We start from the raw sequence: 13,292 nt of genomic DNA on the forward strand, positions 1-13,292 counted from the left end.
GTATTTGTTTGCTGCAAATGCAAAGGCAAGTTGGCAGCAGAGCATCCATATGGGAGTCTTCTGTGCATGTTCCTATGTTTATTTATGTTATTTATTTTTACGTTTGTATACCACCACTCCCCAACAAGTCTCACAGCGCTTCACACGATAAAACATTAAAATACAATAAAACCCAATAATTTACCCAATTAAACCATTAAACAGTAAGGCAGCAGTGGTTGCATCCTCTGTACCCAATTCTAACCCACCTCATTCAGCCTCTTCCAGTGAGAGTCGGGGCTGGTCTGATGGACCTTGGAGAGCCAAGTTGGAATGCCAGGACTCTGCCCTAGTGTCACCCGTACACCTGGTGGAAGAGCTCCATCTTGCAGGCCCTGGGGAAAGCTGATAACTCTGGCAACGCCCTCCACTTTTCAGGAAGCTCATTCCACCAGGTTGGTGCCAGGACCGAAAAGGCCCTGCTTTTTGCTTGCTTCGCCCTCCCAACTGGACAGCTTTTTGACATTTTTAAAAATAGTATATAGTGCTATTGTACCATACCAGTGCAACAGCAATTACTGATAATTAAAGACGTCTAGTGGCATGGCAAGGAAATGGAAGCTGGGCTCAAAATTTGTTTCACTGCTTCAAATCAACATGGCTGCCCACCTGAATCTATTGTGCATTTTTGTAATTGTATTTTTCTTCTTACAACAGCTAGGACTTTTGTACTTTGCTTTGTTTGCCTTTACCTTTTTCCTCACTCTAAGAACATTCGCTGAGTCTCATATTAAGTAGAGCCCTGCTGGATCCGAGCAATGATCCCTCTAGTCCAGAATCCTGCCAACCAGTTCCTCTGGAGGGCCAATCACAGGGCATAGAGGCTGAGACTGTCATAAGAACATCAGAAGAGTCATGCTGGATCAGACCAGGGGTCCATCTAGTCCAGCATCCTGTCTCACCCAATAGCCAAGCAGTTCCTATGGATGGTCAACAACAGGGCATAGAGGCTGAGGCCTTCCCTGATGCTGCCTTCTGGCTCTGGGATGAATTGATCCTGCATAGTTCCTGTCCTCATTCATTCTCAAGCCCTATCCATAGAAATGCATAAGAAAAAATGGAAAACCTTTTATCTTGTTCCTTTTATCTTCCCTGTTCTATTTACCTCTGAAAACTGGAGCTTGGGTCCCTCTTTTGGTCTCTGCTGTCACTCCAAATAAGTGCTCCCCTTAAACCAAACCCCTGTTTTTGTTCTCCAAGTTGCCCCCCAAGGAGGCATGCTACTCCCTGGCTAACATTTTCTCACCTCTAGCCCAAATTTATAAAAACCGTAATTGATAAAGTATTTGATACAGTTGAGCAGTCCATCGTCCAGATTCTGACGGGTGATGCCTTCAAACATGCTCCCCGTGGCGGGCGGGATCAACTGGTTCTCGGTGCGGTAGAAGAGCTGGTGGCGGTGCACCGTGGCTTCAAGTGCCATGAGGACCAGGATGGTGAGATGAGCCTACAAAACGCAGAAGGAAAGGCCCATTGCTTTCTAATCCATGGCAAACATGTTCTCTCCGCCGTCATCTACCGCAGGGGTGGCCAAACTGGGGCTCTCCAGATGTCCATGGCCTATCATTTCCATGAGCTCCTGCCATTGTAGTCCGTGGACACCTGGAGAGCCACAGTTTGGCCACCCCTGATCTATAGCTTGGTTCTTCTGACGCTTTCTTCCCTTTGATGCCACCCTTGCCTGAATTGCTGTGATATTAGTCAATATATGTCCAACAGCTAGATGGTTTGTGGTTGCCACAAACCAGGTGCCCTGAACAAATATCCTCCTTGTTCTACATCAGGGCTGATTGCAATCTCCAACAGTCATGAAAACTGTTTTTGTATACTTTAAAGTAGTTGTATACTGAATGCCGATCTTTTATTGCTGTTGTCCAATCGCTTACCAGTGGAGGACTGTGAGAACTCTTATCCCACCAGTCCTTCTACCCACACAAACTTCACTGTACCTACCTCTCCTCTCCTCACAGCCTCCACAGCTACTCCCTTCTTCTTGGTTCACCTCCTCCCACATACCTTTTTCAGTTCCCCTTTGCCCTGCCACATTCCCTGTAGTCATTCCTTCCTTCCATAGCCCTTACAGCTATTCCTCTTTCCCCACTTTCTTCCTTTTCTCCAGACCATAACCTCCCACTCCTTCTGTGCAGTTTTTCTTTCCTCACTCCCTCAGCTTCAGCTTTGCTTCCTCCCCAGATCTTCCTTCTTGAATGTCCTCCTGCTCTTCTCCTTCTTGCCCACCCAACTTACCTCAAGTTTCAAAATGAAAGAGCACCAGCCATTCTGGATCCCTGGGTAATCACAGGGAATCACCATTGCCCACGTAGTCGAAAATAGCTGTCAAGATCTCATGAGGAGATCTTTTAAGATCTTGGCATGTGAAAACTGTTTTTAAAAAACATTCCCCCCCCCCCCAATAAAATAAAACCTTGATTTGTAGAAACATCTCTCCTTTGCATGCTGGGCTGCATTGTGTGAGTTTTCAGATCTGCACTCTGAAGCCATCTTCAAAATTAAATGTATAAATCAGCCTTTCTCAGCTTTTTAACCATTGAGAACCCCTTGAAACATTGTTCAAGCTTTGAGAAACCCCAGAAGTGGCACATTCATGCAGAATATGGTTGGGAAGCAGAGCTGTGGACACACCCACCCAGGGCCCCCTCCCCTTCTCACACCCTCTAGGCTCATCATTGGCCATTTTGGAAGTAGGGGGCAGGTCAATATGGTCATATCACATGACAAGTGTTTTTTTAAAAATAAAAAATATAACGAATTAATTAACTCCCACCAATTCAGGAAACCTTTCCAGGCCCATGAAGAAACCCCAGGGTTTCACGAAAGCCTGGTTGAGAAAGCCTGGTATAGATTGATGCTTTTTGTTGTTTGACAATTTCCTTGATATTTTGATTGACTATTTAAGTTTCCAGGATTGGATTTTGATCGTGTTATACTGATTAAGGGAGATTTCTACACTACCTCAGAAATTAATCAGTTAAGACTGCAAGACACATATAGCTGTAAAATAAAATAATAAAAACCTACCAACAAGCACTTTGCAGTGTCTAAAACACCTAATTTCATGATTAGTTCCTGAACGTTGATCAAATCCTTACCCTCAAGCAAGGAAGGACATTGTCATGGCACTTCATCAACCCTCCAATCCAGTAGGCTGGGTCCACTGGTGCAATGTACAATGAGGATTTATTTAACAGCTCATCCATATTGCCATACTGGTAGGTGATGTTTGGATGCAACCCCTGCAGAGACAAACATGACAGCTCTTGCAAAAACAATACTGTGTTCGTTGGCCATCTTATCCTGATGCTTTCCTATGGTTCATTAGAAGAAGAAGAAGAAGGAGGAGGAGGAGGAGGAGGAGGAGGAGGAGGAAGGAGGAGGAGGAGGAGGAGGAGGAGGAAGAGGAGGAGGAGGAGAAGGAGAAGGAGAAGGAGAAGGGAGGAGGAGGAGGAGGAGGAGAAGGAGAAGGAGGAGGAGAAGGAGAAGGAGAAGGAGAAGGAGAAGGAGAAGAGCTGGTTCTTATATGCCGCGTTTCTCTACCCGAAGGAGTCTCAAAGCATCTTACATTCTCCTTCCCTTTCCTCTCCCCACAACAGACACCCTGTGTAGTGGGTGAGGATGAGAGAGCCCTGATATCACTGCTCGGTCAAAACAGTTTTATCAGTGCCATGGCGAGCCCAAGGTCACCCAGCTGGTTGCATGTGGGGGAGCGCAGAATCGAACCCGGCATGCCAGATTAGAAGTCCACACTCCTAACCACTACACCAAACTGGCAGCCAGAGATTCAACAATCTGGGGGAGGGTTGCTAATCTCAGGGTTTCATGGTAGAAACACAAGGATCCCTCACCAGATATTCTGATGCGAGAAGGGTTAAGGCAGAAAGCTTGAAAGCCACCACCAAACAGGTATTAAGGAAAAAGCTGGATGATCACAGCACCAGGGTACATGAAGGATAATTTATTTTATAATAATGCCTCGTGACATCTGTTCCCTCCTTGTTTTTGCAGGTTTTGACACCGGTCGACCAATTAATGCAGAAAAGGCCTTCTTATATATTCTTTAAAGTTTAGGAAATGTTCAAGGTGTCTTTGTCCTCAGGACACTCGTAAACTTACCTGGGTGCAGTTTGAAGAATATGTGAAGGGTTTGACATACTTCAGCTGGTACATCATTTTACAGACAACCATCACGCATGACCACAATGTGCAGATCCTGGAGGCATGGGGGCGGAACTTGGGATAAGGCAGCGCAAACACCCAGAGGACAAAGAAGGGGTAATTCATCAAGGAAACCTGTGAAACATGAAACACATATGAAAAATAAAATCAAATAAAATATGGAATCGCTGTGCAGTAATGAAGGTTGCGGCTTTAGTTTATCCAGTTCTGGACCCATAACTATAAGGTGAATGACAGACGCTGCAACATTCTAGAGACAATCCACTAGAGACAGTCATTTTGTAGAAGTCCTTTTTACGTTCCTAGAAGAAGAAGAAGAAGAAGAAGAAGAAGAAGAAGAAGAAGAAGAAGAAGAAGATGAAGAAGAAGAAGAAGAAGAAGAAGAAGATGAAGAAGAAGAAGAAGAAGAAGAAGAAGAAGAAGAAGAAGAAGATGAAGAAGAAGAAGAAGAAGATGAAGAAGAAGAAGAAGAAGATGAAGAAGAAGAAGAAGAAGAAGAAGATGAAGAAGAAGAAGAAGAAGATGAAGAAGAAGAAGAAGAAGAAGATGAAGATGAAGAAGAAGAAGAAGAAGAAGAAGATGAAGAAGAAGAAGAAGAAGAAGAAGAAGAAGAAGATGAAGAAGAAGAAGAAGAAGAAGAAGAAGAAGAAGATGAAGAAGAAGAAGATGAAGATGATGAAGAAGAAGAAGAAGAAGAAGAAGATGAAGAAGAAGAAGAAGAAGAAGATGAAGAAGAAGAAGAAGAAGAAGAAGAAGAAGATGAAGAAGAAGAAGAAGAAGAAGAAGAAGAAGAAGAAGAAGATGAAGAAGAAGAAGAAGAAGAAGAAGAAGAAGAAGAAGAAGAAGAAGAAGAAGAAGAAGGAGCTGGTTCTTATATGCCGCTTTTCCCTACCCGAAGGAGGCTCAAAGCGGCTTACAGTCGCCTTCCCATTCCTCTCCCCACAATAGACACCCTATGAGGTGGGTGAGGCTGAGAGAGCCCTGATATTCCTTCTCGGTCAGAACAGCTTTATCAGTCCTGTGGGGAGCCCAAGGTCACCCAGCTGGTTGCATGTGGGGGAGCGTAGAATCGAACCCAGCATGCCAGATTAGAAGTCCGCACTCCTAACCACTACACCAAACTGGCTCTCTAGCTAGCTGATCCTTTACTCCACACATAATAAAATCATTCAAGAAACTAAGGTTTATGATTTTATCTTTGGGTGAGGCCCTGGAGCAGCCTTTTTCAACCTTTTGACTGTGGAGGAACCCCTGAAATAATTTTTCAGACATTGAGGAGTCCAGGAAGTGATGTCAGCTGGCCACACCCTCTGCCTCACCCCAGAAGTGACATCACTACTCGCACCCTTTAGCCCCCCTTTTGTTCTCCCCCACCCCTTTGCTACTACTGTGGTGGCTCTCCCTCATGTAGGCCGGATGGAGAAGAGTAGGAGCTGAGAAGACAGTCCATGTCCCCCCATACCACGCTACTTCAGAGCTCTCGCAGACCCCCTTCAGAGCTTGCAGCCCCCTTCAGAGCTCGCACAGAGACCTGGTTGGGAATCCCTACCCTAGGGAAGCATCAGAATTTTAGCTGACCTCCCTACTGAATCCACCCAATTAATCCTCATCTGAGGAATTAGATACTTATCCATTGTCCCCTTACTCTTCTTTGAGAAGGAAGTGGCATCAGGCAAAGTGCTTTTTGCATTTTTTGCATTTTCAGAGAATTGTATTTTAAGAAATTTTAAGGCTTAAGATTTGTATAATTTAAATTTTTGTAAAATGTTTTGTATATTGTAATCTCTCTTGAGCCTTTGAGGAATATTGAGATTTAGGGATCACTGCAATATCTATGCTACGTACACACGCAGACATACTCCTGGTCATAAGACTGTAGGGATGTCAGTCCACAGGTGGGACCTGGGGATCCCCCGGTTTTATAGCTCATCTCCAGGAGACAGAGATCAGTTCCCCTGGAGAAGATGGCTGCTTCAGAGGGTGGACTCCATAGCATTATAGCTCCTCTTCAGGGGACAGAGATCAGTTCCCCTGGAGAAGATGGCTGCTTTGGAGGGTGGACTCCATAGCATTATAGATCATCTCCAGGGGACAGAGATCAGTTCCCCTGGAGAAGATGGCTGCTTTGGAGGGTGGACTCAATAGCATTATAGATCATCTCCAGGGGACAGAGATCAGTTCCCCTGGAGAAGATGGCTGCTTTGGAGGGGGGACTCCATAGCATTATAGATCATCTCCAGGGGACAGAGATCAGTTCCCCTGGAGAAGATGGCTGCTTTGGAGGGGGGACTCCATAGCATTATAGATCATCTCCAGGGGACAGAGATCAGTTCCCCTGGAGAAGATGGCTGCTTTGGAGGGTGGACTCCATAGCATTATAGATCATCTCCAGGGGACAGAGATCAGTTCCCCTGGAGAAGATGGCTGCTTTGGAGGGTGGACTCCATAGCATTATAGATCATCTCCAGGGGACAGAGATCAGTTCCCCTGGAGAAGATGGCTGCTTTGGAGGGTGGACTCCATAGCATTATAGATCATCTCCAGGGGACAGAGATCAATTCCCCTGGAGAAGATGGCTGCATTGGAGGGTGGACTCCATAGCATTATAGATCATCTCCAGGGGACAGAGATCAGTTCCCCTGGAGAAGATGGCTGCTTTGGAGGGTGGACTCCATAGCATTATAGATCATCTCCAGGGGACAGAGATCAGTTCCCCTGGAGAAGATGGCTGCTTTGGAGGGTGGACTCCATAGCATTATAGATCATCTCCAGGGGACAGAGATCAGTTCCCCTGGAGAAGATGGCTGCTTTGGAGGGGGGGCTCCATAGCATTATAGCTCATCTCCAGGGGACAGAGATCAGTTCCCCTGGAGAAGATGGCTGCTTTGGAGGGGGGACTCCATAGCATTATTGCTCATCTCCAGGGGACAGAGATCAGTTCCCCTGGAGAAGATGGCTGCTTTGGAGGGGGAACTCCATAGCAATATAGCTCATCTCCAGGCGACAGAGATCAGTTCCCCTGGAGAAGATGGCTGCTTTGGAGGGGGGACTCCATAGCAATATAGCTAATCTCCAGGCGACAGAGATCAGTTCCCCTGGAGAAGATGGCTGCTTTGGAAGGGGGACTCCATAGCATTATAGCTCCTCTCCAGGGGACAGAGATCAGTTCCCCTGGAGAAGATGGCTGCTTTGGAAGGGGGACTCCATAGCATTATAGCTCCTCTCCAGGGGACAGAGATCAGTTCCCCTGGAGAAGATGGCTGCTTTGGAAGGGGGACTCCATAGCATTATAGCTCCTCTCCAGGGGACAGAGATCAGTTCCCCTGGAGAAGATAGCTGCTTTGGAAGGGGGACTCCATAGCATTATAGCTCCTCTCCAGGGGACAGAGATCAGTTCCCCTGGAGAAGATGGCTGCTTTGGAGGGGGGACTCCATAGCATTATAGCTCCTCTCCAAGGGACTGAGATCAGTTCTCCTGGAGAAGATGGCTGCTTTGGAGGGGGGACTCCATAGCATTATAGCTCCTCTCCAGGGGACAGAGATCAGTTCCCCTGGAGAAGATGGCTGCTTCGGAAGGGGGACTCCATAGCATTATAGCTCCTCTCCAGGGGACAGAGATCAGTTCCCCTGGAGAAGATGGCTGCTTTGGAGGGGGGACTCCATAGCATTATAGCTCATCTCCAAGGGACAGAGATCAGTTCCCCTGGAGAAAAGGGCTGCTTTGGAGGGGGGACTCCCTAGCATTATACTCCACTGAGATCCCTCCCCGTCTCAAATTCTGCCCACTTCCGGCTCCATCCCCATCGTGGCTCCATCTCCAGGTATCTTCCAACCCAGAGCTGGCAACCCTATAAGGACAGACAGTTTGCTAGTGAGTTATAACAACAGGAGATGAGCCCCAGGAAATAATTATTGCCCCCCATCACAAGGGTTATTTGCTGACCGAATGAACAGCGATGCAGATGACTGAGATGGACATAATCTTAAGGATGTGCAGCTCCAGAAATCGCCATGCAAACTCTTGCATTGCACAAATCGCTTCTGTGAGCTTCAGGAGATGGGATTCCAAACTGTCAACTGCTCCTGTCCAGATGCTTATCTTTTCCACTACAGAAAGAGAACAGATTCTTTTATAATGCAGATTATTGCAAGGAATGTTGGTACATTTTGCCAGAAGGTGGCACTTTATAGTTGCTCAACAGAGCTGTACAGGGCAGAAAAATAACAGGTAACTTTATAGCAAACATATTAGTTATTATGGTAATTTCTTCCCAGAATCTTGATAAATGCAGTTTAGTGATGAAACTAAGAAACCTTAGAATCATAGAGTTGGAAGGGGCCATACAGGCCATCTAGTCCAACCCCCTGCTCTACGCAGGATCAGCCCAAAGCATCCTAAAGCATCCAAGAAAAGTGTGTATCCAACCTTTGCTTGAAGACTGCCTTCTTTAAGTAGTGCTGGTAGCCCAATACTCAGGATTATAGTTCCCGGGATTCACTCAAGAAAGGGAATAACTATCAAACTGGATTTATTCTGTGATTTAGATATGCTTATAAGAGCCACAGCCCTATACATGCTTACACGAAGAATGAGAAGATGCCCTTGGGTTGGCAAAAACTGAGATATTATGCAGGTTGGTATTGGCAGAGACTCCCTGGAGAAGAGCCTAATGCTGGGAGCGATCGAGGGCAAAAGAAGAAGGGGACGACAGAGAATGAGGTGGCTGGATGGAGTCACTGAAGCAGTAGGTGCAAACTTAAATGGACTCCGGGGAATGGTAGAGGACAGGAAGGCCTGGAGAATCATTGTCCATGGGGTCGCGATGGGTCGGACACGACTTCGCACATAACAACAACAACATTGGCAGAGAGAGCACGCCGACTTAAGACAATGGAAATCAGATGACAAAAATTACATATTTGAAAGATTCCTTAAAAAAACAATCTACGCCAAGTGTGACAGTATGTAGAAGAAGAAGAAGAGTTGGTTCTTATATGCCACCTCTCTCTACCTGAAGGAGTTTCAAAGCGGCTTACAGTCACCTTCCCTTTCCTCTTCCCACAAGAGACACCCTGTGAGGGAGGGGAGACTGAGAGAGCCCTGATATTATTGAAGAAGAAGAAGAGTTGGCTCTTATATGCCGCTTTTCTCTACCCAAAGGAGTCTCAAAGTGGCTTACAGTCGCCTTCCCTTTCCTCTCCCCACAACAGACACGCTGGGAGGTGGGTGAGGCTGAGAGAGCTCTGATATCACTGCTCGGTCGGAACAGCTTCATCAGGTTTGTGGCAAGCCCAAGGTCACCCAGCTGGCTGCATGTGGGGAGTGCAGAATCGAACCCAGCTCGCCAGATTAGAAGTTCACACTCCTAATCACTATACTAAACTGGCTCTCTCAGAAAGTTGAATGGCAAATGTATGCACCTACAGCAACATGAGATGTGTGTGTGTGTGCATGAGAGAGAGAGAGAGAGAGCTGTGATCAAATGGCTCGCCCATTGGGATATTGAATTTTGGGTTTTCCTACAACAGATAGAGTGCATTCACATAATAGTACGACAAAAATAGAGTCCAATAGCACCTTTAAGACCAACAAAGATTTATTCAAGGCGTGAACCTTCAAGTGCATAATTCTGTGCTAAAACAGCGAATCAGCCCTTTCAAGTTCAGTTGTAGTTCACAAACACATTAGGGAAATAAAACTCTCCACATTAGTAATTAATGGCAGACATTTTCCCAGTTGTTGCTGGCCCCATCCATCTCCACCCAAGCATGGAAACAGCCCTGCAAGTGACTAGCTGTGCTGGCAAGTTATCTTGTCCCGAGACCAAAGAGTTAAATTCAGAATTACATTACATATTACTATCATCACATTTAGCCTGAGGAAGTGTGCTTGCACTCGAAAGCTCACGCCTTGAATAAATCTTTGTTGGTCTTAAAGGTGCTCCTGGACTCTATTTTTGTTGGGCTACTTCGGACCAACACGGCTACCCACTCGAATCTACACGTAATATAAAAAGCTTTCAAAATAATTATTGAGTACGTCTTTAAAATCCTGTCCTTGCTCCAGGTACTTGTGGGAACCACAGATGGACCCCTCATCCGTCATTTCATCCGTGCATCAACTCTGTGAGTTCAATTAGGCTGAGAGACAATGACTGCCCCAAGATCACCCAGTAAGCTCCATTCATCTCGGAATGCATCTCTGCTTGGAAAGTCCAAGCTCCATTTACTAGTCTAAATTAAAAACCCACAAGTTGAAAGCAGGTCCTTACCTAATTTCTTATTCTGACTCTTTCGTAGGGTTTCATCCATGGCTATATACTCAGAGGAGCCTGGTCCACTGTGAAGATCAGCCTGTAGCTTTTCAGCAGCCAGCCTGTTGACAACATCGGGAAGGGGGAACAGTCCTGTTACCTTTTGCTGTTATCCCATAGGCCTCGGCGTACCGCTCGTAAGTTTAAACAGCTTATTAGTTGTTCTTGTAAGGGGAAACTTATAAGGCTTTAGACCAGTGGTTCTCAACCTTCCTAATGCCGCGATCCTTTAATACAGTTCCTCATGTCGTGGTGACCCCCAACCACAAAATTACGCAAGTGTTTCTTTCACAGAAATTAAACCAAAACTGACCAATGGCGTGAAGACCCATTGTTCGTGATTGTATATAAATTGTTTTTCCCCGGGGTTTCTCGGTTCAGTTCTGCCTCTTGTCCCATCATACCAATCTCGCTCTTTTCCGCTGCTCCAGACAGACAAACGCTCTATCTCGATCTACCCTGCAAGGCTGTTGTGTGGATGGCACCCCACCCAGCCAAGTTGCTTGCCCTGCCACGACCCTTGTGAAAGGGTCGTTTGACCTCCAAACGGGTCCTGACCCCCAGGTTGAGAACCACTGCTCTAGACTCTCCCTCTCAAATCATTTAAGCCTTTTCAGCCAAAATGTATTTACTAAGGCTATGACAGATCATGTAGAACAGTCTTTCAACCTTTTGAAACCTTTGAGGAACCCCTGAAATATTCTTCCAGCCTCAAGGAGCTTTAGAACCAGACCGGAAGTGATGTCAGCTGGTCACACCTCCCTGCCACACACAAGGAGGATTGAGTGGGGGACAGAAAGGAAGTAGTTTGTGCAGTAGGTGTCCAGGCTCCACCCCTTTTCCCCCGTGGAGTAACCATGCAAGAACGCCAACCGTAGGTCAGTAGAAGTAGCCAATTCCCTGCTCTCACAGCAATGCTGGGAATAGTTTGTGGCTGAGTCCATTAAGGCAGGATAAAGGGGAAAGGCCAGGGAACCCCTAGGGAGCTCTTACGGAGCCCTAGGGCTCAGGAAGCCCTGGTTGGGGATCCCTGACGTAAGCAAAGAAGAATGTGTGAGGGCTCAGCATGACTGCTGACCATTCTTATAATGTTGTAGTGACACACTTTTATAAGGGAGTAATTTCTGGTTCTAATGAATATTTCACCATAGCTCTGTTCAGTTCTTAGAATTGTGCCATATCAGCCTTGCATAATCACAGAATCACAGAATCCTAGAGTTGGAAGGGGCCATACAGGCCATTTAGTCCAACCCCCTGCTCAACGCAGGATCAGCCCTAAGCATCCTAAAGCATCCAAGAAAAGTGTGTATCCAACCTTTGCTTGAAGACTGCCAGTGAAGACAGGGAGAGTGTACTGCCTACGAGCCTCTTGATACATATAGTAATGTTGTGTGACTAAAAGAAATGGCCATATTACCCAGCTAGTTTCCAGGAAAATCTGGGTTTACAAACTAGTGAACCAAAGATGGGAAAAGATGGATGTTACTCTATTGTGGGGCTTTTATACTAACACTGGGGTTGGTTATGGGTTTCTTTGTACCATCATATTGGGGTCACAATAAAGAGCTGAAATGAACTCCTAATGTCTTGGTTTATGAACCCACAAATCTAACATGGGTTATACTCATTCTACCAAAGAACCTCCACAAGTGTCTTGATTCAAGGTATTTTTTTTTACTCCCAAGTATTTCACAACTGCTTGTGGTATTTCATGAGAACAGAAAGTCTTCCTGGACAATCCTAAGCAGAGTTACACCCTTGTCAATCCACTGAAGTCAATGCGATTGAGAATGTGTAATCCTGCTTAGGCTGGCACTGCTAGTTATCTAATATTACCTCCTAAGGCTACCCTGGTGGAACAACTAAAATACTTGATCAGTATACTAATCAAAAAAGATATTGGGAACCATTATAAAAAATAAATAGATATCATCCCCCATAATGCAATCTTCACGTACATGTTCCTCTGAATGTTTATCCTATTTATCCTGTGGGTCATCTGTGTGCTGGTTTGGAGTAATGTGTTATGAATATGTTTTTCTGCATATCTAAAGACCTCAAAGATGGACCCAACTGGAATATCTCGTATTTATACATTCGCATGTACATAGTTAGTGCATCCTTTGTTTCATGCTCACCTCTGTTGCAGTCTCAAGATATTGTCTTTGAGGCTAAAAACGTGGAAGAAAAAAAGAACACAATATAGATAAGAGCCATGCTAGCTCAGAACTCTAGAAAACTCTTGAACCAAACATGGTAGAACCTTCTGGACTGAGATATAAAATCTCTCTGTTCAATATTATGCTCCGTGAACACTTTGTGAACATGCTCTATAACTTGTTTCCAAAGCAGTTGCCAACATTAATTAAAACATGTACAAAACAAAACCTGAAGCATAAAAATCCATAGCCTCAATTTGTAATAACATTGAGCTACTGCATTATCTGCTCTTTTATGATCATCCCCTGCATAAAAGAAAAGCAGATCCCGTACAAAACTCCATTTGACACACACTTTTGCTGCTTTAGAGCCTCTTGTGGCGCAGAGTGGTAAGGCAGCTGTCTGAAAGCTTTGCCCATGAGGCTGGGAGTTCAATCCCAGCAGCCGGCTCAAGGTTGACTCAGCCTTCCATCCTTCCGAGGTCGGTAAAATGAGTACCCAGCTTGCTGAGGGGTAAACGGTAATGACTGGGGAAGGCACTGGCAAACCACCCCATATTGAGTCTGCCATGAAAAATGCTAGAAG

The 13,292-nt window shown here is 45.6% G+C and overlaps 1 protein-coding gene across 1 annotated transcript in view; it reads right to left on the reverse strand.

Annotated features, from left to right (window-relative positions):
• Window positions 1-13,292, reverse strand: part of LOC143836689 (piezo-type mechanosensitive ion channel component 2-like) — a 74,589-nt gene that overhangs the window by 43,102 nt on the left and 18,195 nt on the right. The window contains exons 11-16 of the mRNA XM_077336233.1: window positions 12,686-12,718; window positions 10,506-10,609; window positions 8,177-8,340; window positions 4,171-4,347; window positions 3,150-3,293; window positions 1,286-1,486 (exon numbers count right to left, since the gene is read on the reverse strand). Coding sequence (XP_077192348.1) covers window positions 1,286-1,486; window positions 3,150-3,293; window positions 4,171-4,347; window positions 8,177-8,340; window positions 10,506-10,609; window positions 12,686-12,718 — 823 coding nt within the window. The remainder of the gene's footprint in view (window positions 1-1,285; window positions 1,487-3,149; window positions 3,294-4,170; window positions 4,348-8,176; window positions 8,341-10,505; window positions 10,610-12,685; window positions 12,719-13,292) is intronic.

The sequence above is a fragment of the Paroedura picta genome, chromosome 4 (genome assembly GCF_049243985.1).
Source record: "Paroedura picta isolate Pp20150507F chromosome 4, Ppicta_v3.0, whole genome shotgun sequence".
Lineage (NCBI taxonomy): Eukaryota > Metazoa > Chordata > Lepidosauria > Squamata > Gekkonidae > Paroedura > Paroedura picta.